At 33.0% G+C, this 20,110-nt stretch overlaps 1 protein-coding gene across 1 annotated transcript; it reads left to right on the top strand.

Annotated features, from left to right (window-relative positions):
- The first annotated feature begins 327 nt into the window (after positions 1–327).
- LOC138331582 (uncharacterized) lies at positions 328–18,958 on the top strand. Its single transcript, XM_069279283.1, has 3 exons — positions 328–993; positions 5,407–5,552; positions 16,434–18,958. The coding sequence occupies exon 3, from the start codon at positions 16,436–16,438 to the stop codon at positions 17,591–17,593; it is 1,158 nt and encodes a 385-aa protein (XP_069135384.1). The 5' UTR covers positions 328–993; positions 5,407–5,552; positions 16,434–16,435; the 3' UTR covers positions 17,594–18,958.
- Positions 18,959–20,110: the final 1,152 nt, after the last annotated feature.

The following is a 20,110-nucleotide window of genomic DNA, read 5'->3' as shown; positions in this document are numbered from 1 at the left end:
ATTATTCCAGTTGTTCTTCACGAAATTAGTTTTAATTTTATTTAATTTTGACGTATTCGACATACACAACTACGTTTTATCGCGTAATATTTTGAGACGATTCGTCCAGTGAGTTTACCCATTCAATACAATTGAAATTGCTATACAATCGGGTGTGATGTGGAACTGTACACGCTGATATATAAATTGATATTGATTGATTCCAATTACTGACACATGTAAGTACTATGTTCAGAATTGCTATTAACTAGTGTGAAGTTAAGATACTCTTGAATGCCATTCATTATTCAACTGTAACCTTATGCGTATCATTTTTTGATGCTTGTCTGGAAGGTTGTGGTGGATGTTGATTTACATGTTTCATACAAATGTTTATAATTGCAAATGTTCATCGCATACAAAGTGAGACTATCAACGACACACGGTACCAGAAAGCAAATCTCAATCAAATTGTGTAAACATTGTCAATGAAACTGAATCCACGACAGTAATTAAGCTATCTCAGAACATTACACATCGGTTGAAGCATGGAGGAAATTACTAATAGTTCCTATCACAATATAGTGAGTACGAACCACTCAAGAATGGGATGTAATTTATAATTTCGTGGAGCAAAGTGAACATATTTACCACATAGGAATATATTGCAGCATCAAGGAAGGTTTATGTCATTGCATTAACATGTTTCCAGTTCATTCTCAGAACGAAGCTGGAATTGATATAGTATTACAAGTGATGTTGCGTTCATACTGTGATAATGACAAGGATCGAATAATGGTGTGATTGTTTCCGTTGCCAAGGGAAACCATTCCACGGGTCATTTGGTAACGCACGACAAACCAATGTACATTGAATTGTGGACAGAGCATGTGTTCTTGATATTGACATGCTTTACACTCACTTTGACCACAGCGAAGCAGGCTTAAACCATTGGCGTCATGTTTGTGTATATATCTCAATCTTACCCAAAGATTCAGACCGCACAGAACTGAGGTAAGCAGGTTACATATATTGCATTATGTGTTCATTGTGGTATAAACAAATTGTTTTGGTTGGTGATGGGTTCAGGTAAGGACATACTAGAATTCCCAAAAAGCTACTGCGTTTATTTGCTTTGATCCTTTGCGTCTAATTCATTAAATCACAGAACTTCCATCCTGAACTTAACAGTGACCCATTCACAACAAAACACATGTATTTATTTCATCTTGATTTTATTTGTATTTCATAGCAGATTCTATTGCTTTTATTAGTAGCAAATTTTCACATTGTTCTGCATCGTTGATCAAATGTAAGAAAACTGATAATTTTGTTTAACTTACTACTGTAAACAACATTTTCTTCTGTCAATGTTTATCTCCGCGATTAATATATATGTCTTACTTATGTTGTAAACTATTGCCATTATTTATTTATTTATTTATTTGTAATCCGCGAAAGTAAATATTTGCGAACATGTTTAGAAATTGAAAATGCGAAAATGAATAGGGCCGTGAAAAGTTGGCTTACAGTAGATTAGAGCCACAATGACTCCAAAATCGAAAACAAGGTCTTGCTGGATTTTCGTTTTGGCCCTATTTGAGCATACATATATGGTAGGCTGTCATAGAAAGTTGTTGAACGGTAAATTGTAACACAATTTTGATCAGGTTTCCATAGGAACAATGCAATTGATGCTTCACTGCGGTTCGTAGTATTGACAAATCGTTATAAACTTTTAGAAAACAATACACGTTAAGATGTAATTTCAGTGTATTCTGTATCTTTACTGAAGCAGCAATCACTTCCCACCCTACACTCCGAAACATGGCTTTTCCACCATGTGTATATTCGGAATAAATAGCCACATTACAATAATTTCAATACTACGGCACACGATCTGTCCTATCTTGAATACACTATGAATATAATCATACACTATCATTCTGGTTTAAGTAGAAATACAACTGCTTTACATGTATATACGTAAACATTTTTATATCGATGGTCAAGTCCTTTTAATATTTCAATTATAATCCTAAAATTACAATGATCTATATATTCCATCAGTAAATCTTTGTATTATAGAATAACTGCCCACGAAATTTGCAGACACGATTTACAATTTACCGTCGATTAGTTTCTCTTTCCGGTTAGTATGACGTCACAAAAATAACGTCAATTATGACATCACAATCACCGGAATATAAAACTATTCGATGGTAAATCGTATTTCACCCTCGTCGTTTTGATATCGCCATCAACAAATTGCCAATGCACCATGTATATTTAGTACTGAAGTGCTCTTTTTTCTGGTGTTCTGGCTAATGGGTTGTTTTTACGCGTCATCTATCCAACATACATTTATTTCCTATCCTGCTCAAAAAAATGCAATTTCCTGTCGAAAGCATCTATGCATCATTGCATCTTCAATAAGCTTTAATTCATCAAACATTGATTTACGTACGTCGCGTATCTATGAAATACCAAAATGTTTAAATTATATGTGAATCATAAAATAAATGAACAGCGAGTGTCACTTCTTTTCCCAAGTGGCAAGATCAATAGTTTTCGCCGTTTATGGCCGGACAGACCACGATGTACGTAATTCGATGTTTGATCAATATGTGATCGATTGATGTTAAATGCTGCAGGTGGATATGTGTATCCCAAGGGGCTATCGTTGATATCCATGCCAATTACTTTAATTCATCCCTAATAGACGGAAATGATTTGAATAATTAACGCATATTTCCGTGATTTATAACTAATCATTGAATGGATATTCGCTGTATAGTGATACCTGCCTTAAGCGACAATCTCCCCAATGACCTATTTCAACACCATTCAACCTGCGTATAATGACCACCTCACCCGGAGGATCTACAACCCTCCAAATGTTCTGTCATATACTAGTCGAAGAGTAAAACCAATTAAATTATATACATGTCACTACCTCTGTCTAACGAACACCTGCTAAAATACAATTCAACCTGTTTATAAAGACCACCTTGCTATAAAGGCCATCGTTTCTCTATCCATTTAGCGGTATTTATAGATAAATGTGACTGTAACAATCAGACTGAAATAATTACTGGTGTTCTCCTGATAATAACATTATTAACTAAGTAAATATTTATATTATAAAATGTCACAAGCTTAGTAGGTTCATATATCATTTCACGTTTTTTTATTGATCTAAGAACAATTACAATTATTATAGTGTTCGTTTTCACAATGTCACTCAGACAGTCCATTACGTTCATATATGATCTCTCTTAGCGTCTTGGAAATCTTACAAATTTAAGATTATATAAACTCCCGGCTTTTCATCTTAGATTATCTTTACCTAAACAATGAAAAACTAGTCAATAGCATTGACATGTCATTGAACGAACGCAGCCCTCACTTCTTGTCATTAACAGAAATTAACGCATCAGAATTTACTCACGAACGATTATTAATAACAAATCAATAAATTATTTTTCTTATACAAACTATTGATTTGGTCAAGATGTTTACATATATTGTTCATATGGAATATCTACCTTAAGTTAAATAACGACTTGAATACATAAAGCCTGTTTGTGTTTGAAATATTGCCATTCACAATACAAGGGTCATGTTCATTGGTCAACTGATATTATAAGGCTGATTGCTTTTAGAACACACAGAGAAAACGTTCTTGTTAAACTGATATTTTTGTGGATTTAAAAGGCAATTTAAATTTTCGATATTAGCATTGGGACATCTGTGTTTTCAAGCGTTTCCATTATACGGAATTGATTATATGTGACTGTCCACTGCCCCCTGAAACAACTTCAGTTGGCAGATTGCTTAAAAGCATAAAACGCCAATGACAGAGCTATGATGATATGATATTCCGGTGGGATGCAATGTGAGAGGTCGACAAAATCGTTAAGGAAATATCATTCACAATTGAAATAGATAGGGAATTATGTTTACAAGTGTAACAATAAGGTTAAAACAAGTCTCTGAAAGAAATCTATGAAATCATTTAAAATACAATTTAAGAAGGTTTTAAAAACACGTCTTTGAAGGAATCTGTGTATCATTCCTGCATGTATGTCATTAATGACGCCATAATGTTTTATTATGAATCCTAGCTATAAATGTAGATGTATTCCATCAAATGGTGGTATCCTTTGGTTTCCATAATGTCTTATATCGTGCAATTCTGATTTTTCGTGAAGAATTAAAGATAGTTTAAAGTCGTGCCATATTTTCTGAAGCACCCTGTATAAGAAGAAAATAAATCATGGAAAATGTTCATGCTTTTTATGATACACTTGGGACACCACAAGGTTGTATATATATCATAAATCCGACCATTAACCCATCATCCCAGGGGTACATGACGTATACAAAATCAATATGATACCAAACAAATACTACGTATGCATGTCTCATTCACAACATAGTCAGATAAATACAAGTTCAAAAGGTGACTTTCCACAAATATGTCAAAACAGCAATACTGACTCATAAGGTCACGTGACATACACGCAGTTATCACATGCAGTCAATATCAATGCCATACTGGTAGCTTACTAATAACTCAAATTGGTATACATAAGTGTGAAATTTCATTTTGAGACAATATATCTGGATTTATGGTTTATTTGTATAACTGAACATATTGTGGCAATTCTGTGGATAAGCATGGGTTTATATGAAAGGTACTGTAAATAAAATGACAACGATTCTTTAATCCTAAATCTGCCTCATTTTGAAATTGGTGGAACATATTATGAGAGATAAATTACATGACAACACCGTTCTTTGACATAATGTGTGTTAATTAAAATGTTCATAATCACACAAAAAGTGGGCTTATTTTGTTGGTATTTCATTTAAACTGCGAGTTTATTTCTAGCAAATTGCTGAAAAATCTAAAATAATTTGCATCATTGTTCTTTCTTTAAAAAAATTAATATAGATTATATGCTGGCTGTTGTTATAAGTAAGTGTGAAATTTCTTGATTGCACAATATATCTGGATTTATGGTTATATTTATTTCAGACTAGCTTCCGAAATATTGTGGACAATTTTGTGGATAAATATGAAAGGTATGTAAATAAAATGACAACGATTCTGGAATCCTCGAATCTGCCTACATTTTGAAATTGGTCAGGAACATATTATGAGCAGATAAAGCTACATGACAACACCGTTCTTTGACATAATGTGTGTTAGTTAAAATGTTCAGTAATCACACAAAAAGTGGGCTTATTTTGTTGGTATTTCATTTAAACTGCGAGTTTATTTCTAGCAAATTGCTGAAAAATCTAAAATAATTTGCATCATTGTTCTTTCTTTAAAAAAATTAATATAGATTATACGCTAGCTGTTGTTATAACAACAATACTTGATTGCACTACTTAATTCACTTATATTTATTTCAGACTAGCTTCCGAAACATCTGTTTGACAATTTTGAAAATCATATAGAAATGAATTCCTGGACTTCGTCGAGTTCCTACAATGTTGATGTTATCTCAGATGAACCGGGGGATCTATTGCAGACTCAGCTCACACCATAGCATCTCCAGGTATGTATTTACACCACAAGCTTAAGTAGCAACGTGTTGAATCGATTCACTAAATATTTGATAAATTTTCAGAGTAGTTACTCTATCCAAAACATAAAATTATCATTTGAAATATATTGATAATTAATTTGTGAGATTATGGGAAAATTCTGTAACTATTATAACTTAACTACCGACGATAAGATAATATTATTCATATTAACACCTCAACGATAAAAGCTGCGCATGAAACGGCATTTTTCCATTTTATCGATCTAATTTGTAATTATATTCAAACAACAAGTAGTTCCAAGGAAGGTGCATTTCGATAAATACATTCGATGTACCATGAATGATTGCATTATATTTGGGTTTTTTTTATCAAACTTGATAATACACTTAAAGCTGGCAATGCAAGATACATTACATACATTTGATAATTACAATTATGAAGAAGTGCGTTTCAAATCGTTTCTGAGACACCACCTAGTTATGACTATGCCCTGTCCAAGGCAGCAATTAAGCATTTACTTTTGCTCAGCTGCTTGGATACCTTAAGACTATGTTTGACAGAAGAATACCTCAGAAACGATTTTTGAAATATTTTTAAAATCTCGATTTAATGTTTCAAAGCTTGCATTGTAAGCTTTAATTTAGAACAAAATGAGTGCAAATGAGACTTTATTACGATTCTAAGTTTTTTTATCATTATTATTTTGCATTATTCTCATAGGGTAGGGTAATTCATAGTCAAGTGGATTTCAATGTTTTCTTTTTAGAAACACCGAGTTCATATTGTCCTTGTAGACTCGCATTGCCCAAATGCTGAGATTATCAGGGTGATGTCATAAGATCATATTTCTTCTTAAGTATCATTATATATCAAATACAGATATACATGTATATATACTTATAAATGAATTCTTTATCTAATATGAGAATTATGAACCTTCGATTCAGTCAATATGGTATTATATCACCCTGGTAGCAATTACTCGGTCTTTATGAACAAGGGTCCATGATTAATAATAAAAATGGTCTGTTATTTTTTAATATAAGAATATTTTGGGGGAATCGTCTTTCAATAATTGTGCTCCTGTACTTGTACAAAGAGTTGTTTCTTAAATACATCATTTCAGCTATTTATATTACTTAATTTTATGTTTGTGAAATTGACCTTGCTCTCATAATGAGACAAAACCCAACTGACGTGATAGTTACCGTCGTATAATTTAACTACAGTGCCTACAGTCAACAAAAACAGAACATATACAGGTTTTATGTCTGGTTATCAGTCCAACTATACCGCGTTTGATATCGCGTTAAACGAAGAACGCAAATAAGCTTTGTCATTTATTATTTATAAAAGCGCGGGTGAACCTCTCACCAAAAGGCCAGAGAGTCCATCAATTTAGACTAATCAAGTGTTAAGTACCAGCTGGTAAGCGTAATTGACCATTGTTGCCTAGAGACCGATCAAGATATCGTCAAATCTGTAATTGAGCGTTTAAGTACGTTTTCGCTGTCATGATCATCTTAATAACTGCTGATAAGTAATTGACATGCGAGTTAGCATGCAATGGTATTACATCTCAGACAATATATTGATTCTTACAAATAATTCGTATTAGGAGATTTCCGTGTTGGGAATTATATTAAGGAATTGCCCATGCGTAAACCATGCATTACGTGGCTTACCATTGTATATATTGTGAAATTACACAAAAATGAAAACATATGCAAATTTATTTGATGACATTCGTGAGAAAGTTTTCAACGATTTCAGTTGTTGTAGACTGCTTGTCCGTATCTAATTTAGCTAGTATAAGACGCCTTGTTGTTACAGACATTGTAAGTGTTGGTTTTGTTTGCATGTGAAGAAGTTCTCAATTTTGAACTTGGCTAGTCGCCCGATATAAATATTTATATCCGCTCTACTTAACGTACCGCACTGGGGTATTCCTAATGGTTAACTAGGTTAGTTGCCCTAAACTTTGATTAAGTAGTCATGTGATATGATAATTAATTAATCCTCAAAATATCGGTAAGTAATTTGTGTACATCACGTTAAGGAGAAACGACATATTTTATATGGACTTAAAAGAGTTTAGTGACATGGAATTATAAACAATGTTTGAGAAGTTCATACGAACATATAACATGAATAGTGGAAGTAGTCCTTCGGTGTCTTTACCTTTTTACCATTACCTGACGGAGTGATATCACATTAACTTTGTTGTTTCTTTAAATATGATTAAATCTAAATTGCTGAATTTAGTTAAGTCTTGAACAATTTTAGACGGCTAAACCAATCGCATTGTATTGTCTGTCTGTGTAAAGAGTTTGTGTATTCACTTCCTTTGGCATTGTAATTTTGTAAGTCTTGTTATAACGACTCCCGAATTATTAGATTATTCAGTTTATGAAGTAATATACATAAAAATAATACAGAAATACAGGTTTGGATGAAACGACTAAACATTGCGGTTTATGACAACGTGAAGTAAGCACCGTATTCGGGATTCGGGATACGGGATTCGAATAACGAATCCGGTGCCAGGACTTTATTTTGGATTTAAAAATGTAAATTCAGTATTAGATTTCGGTGTACTAGTATATATGTCAATAGAACAAATTATTACCTCGATTTTCATGTGCTACATAAAGCGTCGTTAAAGTTGCTGGGTTTTTCGTCAAAAAATGACATGTATATTCAAAACAAAATGTCTTTTTAAATGCATTGTATTATAGTGGCACGCACTAAGCTAGCCTTATTGAGGGTCTGTCCCACTACGATGACAGGCAAGAGGTACTGGGTGTTCTGTGTTAAAGGTTTCTAGTCCTGAACAGCCGACTGTCATGCACCAAGTAATATAATGCATGTTGACACTTCGTCGTATTAACATACGAATGTAGTATCTGGGATGTTATATTTGGTCTCTTAAATTCTTTTAGATGCAAATTATCAGGAAAAATCAATCTAAGATATTGAGCTAAGGAACATTTTACAATAAAAGTGAAAATTGTACTCTACAAAGTTCTCTTGAAACACCTGCGTCACCAGTTATGTACTTTGCTAAAATAAGGGCAGTGCTTTTATGGTTAACCTGTAAATACTCATTTCAAAGCTACATTCTTAATTAGCTTCTTGCATCAAATTCACTTATTCGTCACTTTAAGATTGGGTTGGTGTTCAAATGATAGTATCGTAATTACAATCATTATCTAAGATTGTGTGCCTTAATTAGTACCAAAATAGACGAATTGTATTTCTGCAAATGTGATATCATATATTGAGTAATGCATTACACTTGTACTCTTGATTAATACCAATATTTCGGATTTTAAATCATTTATCAACGAAAGAAATATGTGATCTTCTCTAGATTGTATATTAGCTTATCGATGATTAACCGATCGCTACACGGTAAATATGTAGCTACGCCACTTGCTAGCACAGCCACGTGTTCCACTCAGTATTGGTACAAACGTCGTATGCAGCATACAGAATGAAAAGCTATGAACGGTATCAGGGCAGTTTTGATGACAGCTGACGATTTGTTAATTACACTTTTCATCAAACTGACAATGATATTTAATTAAAACTTATCTTATCTAAATATAAAAATTTCGAGTAATTTCACGGTTTCGATAATAATAATAATAAAAAACGTGATTGCAAAATGTAAATATATCACAAGAATATTTACAGACTACGCGAAAACATGAAGTATATTTAAGTACCGATTGAAATGCACTAAAATTCAACTATGTGAAATGGTTAGGTTAATTCTAAAAAATATTACTTTGTATTAGCAGATTTAAAAAAAAAAGTTACTTTGCTGTACTATAAACAACAGATAAGAATTTCTAAAGCGTTGTGCGTTATTGCACCCTCTTGTGTAATTTGTATCTTTTATTGGGCAATGTTTGTGTAGAATTTCGCTGGTGACGGTTAATAATGCAGCAAGCTAGCAATCCGACTAGCTACCCATGGCTACACATACGTCACTACCTGTTGATTCACCTGTTGATTTGAATCATTTAGCATAGGACTACAAAGTCCAAATTGCTTCACGTGAACTTCACGTGATTTTGCAGGTGGAATTCATGTCACATTCACAAAAAATAAGAATTTAACAGAAATGTCAACAGTGTATACTCAGTTACTTTTGTAATGGTGTAGCATCACTAATATCGATAATGCGACCAATTGAACCTCGTTTGATGAGCTACAAAAATTTCAATGATGTATTTTGAGTGTTTCAACTGTCTTCAAATAATGGGGTAAGCCAAACAATTGTTGTGTTTTGTTTTGTTTCGTCTATCAAATTATTCCTTTAATTTAATTTACATCCATTGCGAGACAGGTCATATATTCTGTACAAATCACCATCGATGGTGCGGATATAAGCGCGAGATGAACCTTTGACTTGGAAAAATCAGGTTGTTCAGATAAAGCCCACATGATAGGACATGTGACCCTTGAACATTTCTTTTTCGTGCTGCGAATCGAACCGCGACCGAATAGGTAATAGAAAAGTGGCCTTAACCACTACACCACCATATTGTTTCGTCTTTATTACACACTTCAGTTCTTCAGTATTTGTATCCTGGTGTATAAGAATAGGTAACACAATAATGCAATATAAGATACAGTATATATTGCCCTATGAATCCAGTTTTTCTGGTAAGACATTGTTTTATTGATTTAATCATGCAATATATGACCTGATATTATATACTAAAATAATCTCTGCAATATTGATGCCAACGTGTACTTTTTGATTGATAACAGTTTCTATTGTTGTGATATTTACAGATTTATAGATACTTTATACCTCATGTCATCACTACCCAGGCGATTGTTTATATCATTTGATCAAATTTCCCGACAACATATTATTCTCCCTAGGGTGTCTTTCTTTTGTATTAATTTCCTTGATTAATCATTTACATAACCTTTTTATTGGTTATAAACCATACCAGTATCTTAGCAACATAGAGATGACTTTTAAATTAGAAGCAAATTTATATTGGATACGATCTCTAGATTCAAGGCATCACCATCTGTTCGTCTGCTGCTCTTTGAAAACTCAAATACTGTTTGTAAACCAACTTTTTCGAGAGCGATTTAAGTTTGTTTGCTTGTTTTTTCGTTGTTTTTTTTTTTTTTTTTTTTTTTAATTAGCGGAAGATTTAAAAATACCTTCCAAAAGATAGCTTAAAATATATTTACAAATTTAACCGCCGTTAAATATATTTCTTTAGAATTAAAAATGGCGTCGTCGCAAAAATAACTTTAGAACTTTAGCTTTATAAAGCGTTTGTTTCATTATATCGGCAAACCTGGCATAAATATAAAGGCCACTTGTTTATAAAGGATAAATTCGCCAACTTCATTTGTTGCATTTTACTATATAGTTGAACTTTGTCAAAGAACACTGTGTGAAATAATATTTTTGGAACGTCCGTTTAGTATTTATAAACTGGAATCGATAAACTAAATCCGTCTAGACTGTTTTACTAAAATATTGATCCAATGTCGAGTAGTTATTTTACTTATACCAAATCGTGAATATTTTTCTAAAGATGATTGATTCTTAAATATTGATTATCTCTGAATTAGCTTATGTGTATCGATCTTTATAGTAATGCATTGTTAGACAACTGGTATAATTACATATTTGTAACGTCCGTTTGATAAAACCGAATATTAAGTTTAAATAAACGAAATTTTGAATAGTATTCTTAAGATAAAATGTTTTTAAGACATTAGGGGCAGTGAATATGCTGACTCTTTTGCAAGTGCAAGATTGACAGCATTTTCACTTTGTGGCGTAATTCTGACGAATCCCCACAATAGGGAAAATATTTTGTAATAATTTGTAAATTTTAATTTTTTATCTTTATTGTTCTCTATTTGTAAGAGAACAGCTATGTTTATTGGAATGGTCATTTTTAGAGTCTCCAGTTACAATGTATGTGTTAATTGGATATGGAGTACTAATTATTATGATGTTATGACCATTCCATTATTTTGTATGTGTTAATTGATAACTTTCATGTGATTTTTACACATATAACATGGTTTAGTTTTAATAAACCGTCATCTTATATAAGATGTTATCATCTTTATAAGATGGCCATTTTCAATTCACACATTTGTGTCGAGTTTTATGTGGAGCATGCATAAAATGTTTTTAAGACATTAGCTATTTCTGAATCAGCTCATCTGTGTTCTGTACAGTATGACATTGTAAGCCATATGGAATAATGACATATTTTTAGTCCGGCGTTAAAAACCTACGTCCAAAACGGTGATAACTTTTTGGAAATGGGAAATAGTTCATTCAGTTCCCGACGCTATTTTTGTAATTGCCGCACGTTGTTTTGGTTAAATAGAAGTAACCATTGTACTTTCAAGACGTTTTAGCATCATAATTTAAAGGTCGCTATAGACGTTTATGGGCCTAAAAATACACACCGCGCTACATAGCTTTCCTAGAGAATGATAAACAATGCGCAGTAGTTCAAAGAAAGTACCATAAAAGTATAAAAGATCATGCACAGGGGAGCTGGGTAGATTCGTGATAATCTAATTGTCTGTTTTCTCCTTTGACCAAACATGAATAATTCATTGCCGTTATAACCACATGGCAAAAACTGTTAGATCAATTGCATGGAGCGAGGCAGATTCGCTCTGATGTGTGTCGTATTAATGTTTATGAAGTGTGGGAGGTCGGTTAGCTAGAGTGTAGGAGGTCGGAAGGGCCGCCATAGCTATGCGTTAAGATGCCGGTCAATCACCCTCGTGTTCATATTTTTTGGTGTATCAAATATGGCACATGGCTCACCACAGTACTAAATCTGCCTTGGAAATCTGTAAATTTTCTGCGTTTTTTTCAGCATGTGCAAACTATGATAACTGTATCAAAGTAAATGCAAAGCAAAATATTTTTGAGTTTTGGCCTAAAAAAGCAAAAGATAATCATTATCGTACACAATTCATTTTTAAACCTACTTATTGAGTATTTCTATCACAATGGCAAATTGGTCTAATTTATTGCATTGGTAAATCTTGTAGATTTCCTGAATCCGCGCTATGGATTTGTGTCAAGTAAAGCAGGCATATCCGGTCAATATATACCTCCGGGGATCCAAACATTGTAATCTCCTACCCATTTTTGTTATGTTTATTTCTTTAAAATTTTAAAACTAAAATAAATTCCCGTATTGGATGTACTAATTTAAGAATATATCTGCTTTTTATTTTTTATGCATGGTTTAAAACAGATGTTTCCCAGGGTTAGACCGTTCTTTTTTTGTTATACCATATGTATAAAATGAATAGTCACAACATCTTGCAACAGCCAATCCCCTCCACTTCTTGGACCCGAGTTTGAATCACATGTTGGGCAGTGACAAGTACTGACCGTTGATGTTTAATTATAATCATTATTATTTTCTTTATATGAGGGGGACGAGGTACTCTGACTTTCCTCAAATTTTTTGACCTACCACGACCTTGAATGACCAAAGTTGCAATAGAACGTTAATCCACACAAACCAAACCAAGTACAATTAAGTCGAACCTTTGGTTGCGTGCATCTTTCAAATACATGTTCGCGTGTTAATTGAAAGCATAACTGGTGTGTCAATACACGCTTTGTGATCATGTATGTCGTCCCTCAAGAGTTTTGCAATTTGTTTGATGATGAATTGTATGTCAATTCGTGTAAAGGTGAAATAGATATCAATAGTGTAATCACACAGGACAATCATCATTTTCATTACAAAACTAAATTAGTTTTTTTTTTGAAAAAATAACACCATTATTGTAATACATGTTTAAAGACAAGAGTAACGTCTAACATTTATGTTTGATGGGTTGTTAATTATGAGCATGCTGCCTACTCCAAAATTGTACTTGTATAAGTTTGTCTAGACTGGTTACAAGTCTCTAGAATATCAAACAAATCACTAAAAATTGGCTTGATTATTTTTGTCTCTACTACATGCCTGATTCTAAGTTTTAAACTAGGGGGAGATAATCTAGTAAAGAACTCTGCTGAGAAAGTCTTATCAGCAACTTAGGGTCTGGTGGCCAGTCTAAAGTTTGTCGTGCAAGTATAAATACCCAAATTGATTATTTACAGTAAACACACTTATACGCAAATTTAATTTTGAATAGGTTATCGCAATGGCGAATTTGCGCAATCACAATGGTTACTTTACAAACAATACACAAAAATGCAATAAGTGCAATAAACGCTACAATGTCAAGGCCGAAAGCGCAAAATTAATATCACCGCTAAATATGCATGTTTACAGTATTTCAGTTAATAAGATATATTTATTTAATATCAGTTGGAAAATGCTGGTCGTCATCTTATGAATTCGTTGGTCTTGTATAGCCAAGCAATTTGTATATTCTACAATGTTTTTGATTCGTTTCATATCTTGAAACTACGATGTCAGGATACAGGTATACGCTGTTGTTCATTGCATTGATTACCCCTATACATATATATCAAAGAGATGGGACGTATTGTTTTATAGCTAAGATGAGAAAAAGTGAATCACAACTGCATAAAATGATTCGGTATACGATCCGGTTGTTATGTAATTTTGCGAATTGTTAAAGTGACTAGACAGAGTACGTAGTTATCTTTTTACTAGTTATAAAATTTAATTCTCTTTGTTACCATGTAGCCGGTTATTTTTGTGGGGATAACATTATCCGGATTTTTCATACATTGCTATAATTGCGATTCTGTAATCCGTTAAATGCTGAGAAGTGTTTCAGTCATATCGATACACTAAAAGTCAAATTGCGAACAAAAAACGACTATACGGTATAATACCATTTCAAAATTTCCTAACGTCATGCTAACGTCATGCAACCATGTTAAAATATACAATTTTGAATACTAAATATTTTTATTTCCACAAAAATAAAATGTAATATAATTAACATGATATGATGAGCAATATAAGCGCGCGGAACTATGATTAGTAAACTTGAAGTACATTAAGAATTTTCAATTAATGTTCATTTCATAAAAGGTTTTATTTGCGAGAGAAATTGAAAATTCGAGACGAGGTTCATGAAATAAACTATATACGAATATTTATTTAATTCAACTTACTTCTTTTTAAGATTGTCTCCCTCGGATGGACACCTTCGTTTTAATGGATGCATTTGAACTATGGATATGCTCGACTTCAAGAATAACAATTGTTATTAAACAAATTCATTCCTTTTTTTCTCTATGATATAAAACCCATATAGTATTGCTTATTTAGAAATATTGAAATTAACTCTACCACAATTTTTTACTGGCGTTGTAATGATATCGGAGATGAAATATCGAAGACAAATGTAACAAATGTCTATGGCTTAATTCCAAATGATCTCAGTAATACCAGATGGACACGAATATCATACCACTATTCCTCAACACAAGGGTACGGCTCTGGGGAATAGGAAATAAATAAGTCATTTCTGACCTACAATAGGTCTGTAAACTAATCGTTAAAACGTAAAATAATCATAGGGTAAATTCATATAGCTTACATTACATAACTAATCTCAGGAAAAGTGCAGGTGTACTTGATAAGGAATGATGATTTTATTACTAAACAGTTTGACTGAAGACATTTAATTAGCATATATCCTAATTACATATTTCTTCTTATTCATTCCCTCTCTGCAACCGGTGTCACTGGTGACCTTGTTTACTTGCATATGAGAGGGAGTCATTTGCATTGATTTATTTATCCATTTTCTATTATCATTATAATTTTTATTTTTTCTGGTATCATCTGTTACATACAAGAGAATACAAATGGTTGGGCTGAGTGGGTTCTGCATGAATGCTTCGAGGACTATTGTAAAATATGTATGTTGAAATTTGTCAAGTGTTGTAATTTTACTGCTGCTCAGGATATGCGAATGTGTGTTGGTAATACAGAAGTGTATTTCAATATGAATTTAGTAACATATATGTGTCTTTATGTTACCTTAGTGAATGTGCGTGACTAATTCCCCGCTCTACTCTCCAGTATGTTTAGCATTGCATGGTGTTAACAACGGCTTGTTTGTGTATGCATCAAGGTTCTCTCACTGGCAGTTTTATGATGATGAAAGTCAAATAGAGTAAGAAAGGATGTGAAATATATACACATGTATTGGAAATGTTATCGGCAATTGTATATTTCTTACCGTTTGTTCCAAACATTGACAATTAGCTTCTTCTAGTTTTGTTTGTTATTGTTTGTTTATTTGTTTATTGTTTGTTTGGGTTTTTTTTTCCATTTTCTTTTACTTTTTTTTCTGGACATTATGGCAAGTGAGGCCAATAATAAATAATCAATTATACAACTTCCAGCACTGTTAATAGAAAATAGAAATAGCAGAACCATTGTAAACCACTGGAATGCTGAGAACTTCTCGCCCACTTTTCATGAAAATAAAAACAATTTCCAGCAGAGGTACTTCATCCAATATTTTTGGTATTAAAGTGTACTAGCCTTTATCACAGTATTGTAACGATTTAGCGATTTAAAGGATTTACCTCTATATCCCCCGATTGAGCCCCGCTCTTCCTGCCTACGAGGTGTCAAAGCCAAAAATTATACAAGCTCTGTTCCCATATTCCAAGAGGATGTTTCGGGCCAAAGTTTGTTACAATTCATATAGACCTGTATGACTAGTAGCGATTTAAATGATTCTATTGGTGTTTATGTGTGTTTCAGATATGGTTGAGAAACAGAATTCAACAAACTCTGTTCTCATTCCCAAGAGGATGTTTCGGACCAAATTTGGTTACAATTCATACAGACCTTTATGACTAGTAGCGATTTAAGCAATTTAATTGGTGTTTTTGTTTGTTTCAGACATGGTTGAGAAGATATTGCTTGTAGCACTCATCACGGGTTTCACAGCTACCATCGTCACTGTCTGGATCACAGTTGACTTTTGTTTGTACCGTCGTAAAAAGGCTGCCATTCGCGCTGCCAAAGCCGATACATTTGCTCGGAGGCCTCATTCAGAGAGAATCGTGCAACCCTTCCAGAAGAAAAATGGAAAGGAGAAAAAGGCCCCGCCGAACCCTAACACTAAAAATAAGAGATCGAACGTGAAAAAGTTTGTCAATTTTATCACGAGAAAAAAAGCACCAAATGAAAGTGACAATAAAGATCCAGCTACTGATAAAAATGCTGACAAAAGCATATCAGGTACAGTGAATAGGGAATCTGCATTCACAGCAGTTAAAGTAGACGCTGGTGGCAGTAAGCCATCTTCTAGCAAATCAGACGAGAAGGAAATAAAAAAGAATGGTATATCTAATGGACATATGTCAGAGAAAGGGGGTCAGGAACCTGACATTCGAAACCACGCATCTACAAATGGATCGGCACTTAGTGATTTGCAATCAGCGCCGAATATCGGTGGGAAATGGACAAATGCTCTCCCTTCAGGGAAAAAAGGGCTTCCACCTATTAAAGGTCAGACAGCCACTAAATCGAATAAGGAAGAGAAACCTTCTTTCCACGGAGATCATGTAAAGCAGGAGAAAACTGGTGATAATGGAATAGGACAAAATGAGACAAACATAGAACTAGCCGAATTAAAGTTTGACAAAGTGAACTCAAAACCTCCTTTTAAGCAAAGGCCCTCGAAAACAAAACTTAGAACGGAGGGTGACGTTTCTTCACCGGGCATCGAACAAAAGTCTGAGCATAAAGTAAATGCTAAAGAACTTCCGAAGAAGCCACCTTTATTAAAAAGAATTTCACGGAATAGAGTTGACTCTGTGAATGACGGTAGCGCATCGAGCACTGACACAAGAGAAACATTCGTAGATGACAGGGGTACGTCCTCAACCTCTTCGTCCTGGACATGTGATGAAACAAGTAGAAAACGAACGGGAAGTTTGTCGGACTCGACGACATCTTCCGGAAGTATCGAGTTAGAGAAACGAAAATTTCGGTTAAAACCTTTAAAACGAAACCAGTCGAACATGAGTGTATCAGATACAACACCACTGACGTAGGATGTGACGCGTTGTGTTTCGTTTGTTTTTCCACTCCTAAAATTATATTTGAGCTGTGATATATCGTGAGGTATTTTTGGTCTGTGATAAGCGTTTTATTTCCTGTTGAAGTCGCAAAAGAGGATATGCATTCAATTTTGTAAATACCATAGTTCCATATATATGCAAACGTTTATTTCATTCTTGATTTTCTATTTGGGAGCCATTTCAGTGTTCAAGTAGAAAGTGCGAGTATTGCTAGTATTGTATAATGCAATACATATATATTTTAGATTAAGGAATGAAAACAGTAAACCTACATATCCAATACACAATAAAAATGCATGTTTAAAACAAAATGTTTTGTTACAGTTCCGATGCAATCTTCCATTGACGTAGAGAAACAGTGGTTGACACTTTTACATCGAAAAAAAGTCATACATCTTCATATTATTGTTGCTCGAATGAATCGATAGAGACTTCACAGAAGAGAGAAAGAGCATTACACTTTAGACAAATGTTATCACTTAGAAGGGCAGTGCTGTTTTAGTATATAAATAATTCACTTATTTTCTGCGCCAAGTATCCCATGAGAAATACTTGTTAGAATTCTAAACGCGTTTCCGACGAAAGGGTTTTACAGCTATTTTATTTGTGATTTAGGTTCCCTCAAAGCCAAACATCACGCTATGAATATATTTTTTTCTGATGTCTGACACAATAATTTTCTACATCCCCTGCTGTGTGTGACCAATTACCCTGTTCTCTTACAGATGTTTAGATATTTACTAAAACGCGAATTGAAATTTTGGAAAGTTTAAATTGTGAAATCGTGACAAAGTAATTGATTGTAAATGTTCGAATGTTTAGATGTTGAACGATGGAATAACGTAATTGTACAATATACATATTTTCACGTTGTCAACATTCTAACATTATTCACAGTGATTAGATTCTAGTTAGGGTATAACAGTATTTGGATTGATACAAGATATCTGACTGGAAAAATTCAATCATATCGCCTGTCAAGGTGTGTGAATACATAAAACTATTTCTCATGCCCATGTAACATTTTTCTTTTGTTCATGCTCAATTCATACTAAATGCATTTCCATAGTGTACGCTGGGACGTTTGATTCTTCGTCTTTAAAGTGTACATTTTCATTCAGAAATTAATACAAACGCTGCAATAGAAAACAATTTTATTTAGTATATAATGCATTAAAAGTGCTGATTTTTACATAAGTGTATATATTGGTCATAATATTTATAGGATATATGTTTGCATAATATTCAATGACTACATCATTTTATATATATTTTGTCCCATATTTTATATTTTAGAAAAATACACAAACTTAACAGGTATATTGAAATTATCTAAATGTTCTAATAAAATCAATAAATCAGTTAATTTCTATCGGATATAATTTTTAAAATGGTCGAATTTTTTTTGAATTTTTAAAAATATGTTTAATGACCAGGTTATCTCAAAAGAAAGATCTATAACTATGTCCCCATAGGCTTCTTTATATCAATAATTGACGACATAATTGATCTATTGAGCATTTTGTTTAAAATGTATTTGATTAAACCGAGGCACCTCGGAGAATCGAGGATCATACTAGACGCTGTCAAATAATTTTAAAAAGAAAGCATTTCAAATATTATAACAACATTCCATGACTTTATAGAGGCTCTTCCCCTATTGATGTTATACATTACATATATCAGTTTGAAAGTTATGTAACAGTTTCATCGATAGAGTCTTTTACGAGATGTATATGATTCAACACATAATGTCAAACTTGTGCTGGAGTGATGCTATGGAAATAAAGTATTGCACTCAGTGCATCGCAATTGTTGTTATTATTTTTATGTTTATTCTCATTTTATTTTAATTATTTTTACTTCATTCTTTGCTAAAAAGACTGTATTGCTTCTATATAAAACGGTGTACGTCTTTGAAAAGTGTTAACCAAATAAGCTATTATAGATCGACAATTGTTGAATGATTGATAATGAAATACAACACAGAAAAAACCGCATTTCATAAGCAAGTTTATCTTTCTAATAATTTGAATATAGTGAAATGCGTCCAATTTTCAATAAAACAAGGACATACTGACATACAAGAGATAGTTATATATATTCTGTATTGGATAAAACTACATTATGTGTTGACTTTATACACAAAATGAAACAGAAATATGGGATTGAATTGATCACATTTCAAAATCTGAAATAATATAACAGAGGGGAGGCAACCGCAATTCTACTTACAAAAGCTATTGTTAAAATGTAGGAAGCCGATAAATATAACAATATAAGGTCTATTTTATAATAGTTCATAACAATTCTTGAGCCCTATAACAATATTGATTTCAGCTAGTTTCGTTATTATGTAATATAGTAAAAATCAAAGCATAGCATACCGTGTGGCGTAGATATTGATTATCGTATAAAACAAATAGTTTTTCCAACTACGTCATAGATTACTTATTAGATCAATAGTTACACGAATTACACGATATACTT

The sequence above is a fragment of the Argopecten irradians genome, chromosome 9, assembly GCF_041381155.1.
Source record: "Argopecten irradians isolate NY chromosome 9, Ai_NY, whole genome shotgun sequence".
NCBI lineage: Eukaryota > Metazoa > Mollusca > Bivalvia > Pectinida > Pectinidae > Argopecten > Argopecten irradians.
Note: the sequence above shows the minus strand (reverse complement) of the source record. Positions and strands in the feature narration are given on the sequence as shown.

Bases quoted from the DNA above. Each gene is read 5' to 3' on its own strand.
- LOC138331582 (XM_069279283.1), top strand. From the start codon at position 16,436: ATGGTTGAGAAGATATTGCTTGTAGCACTCATCACGGGTTTCACAGCT.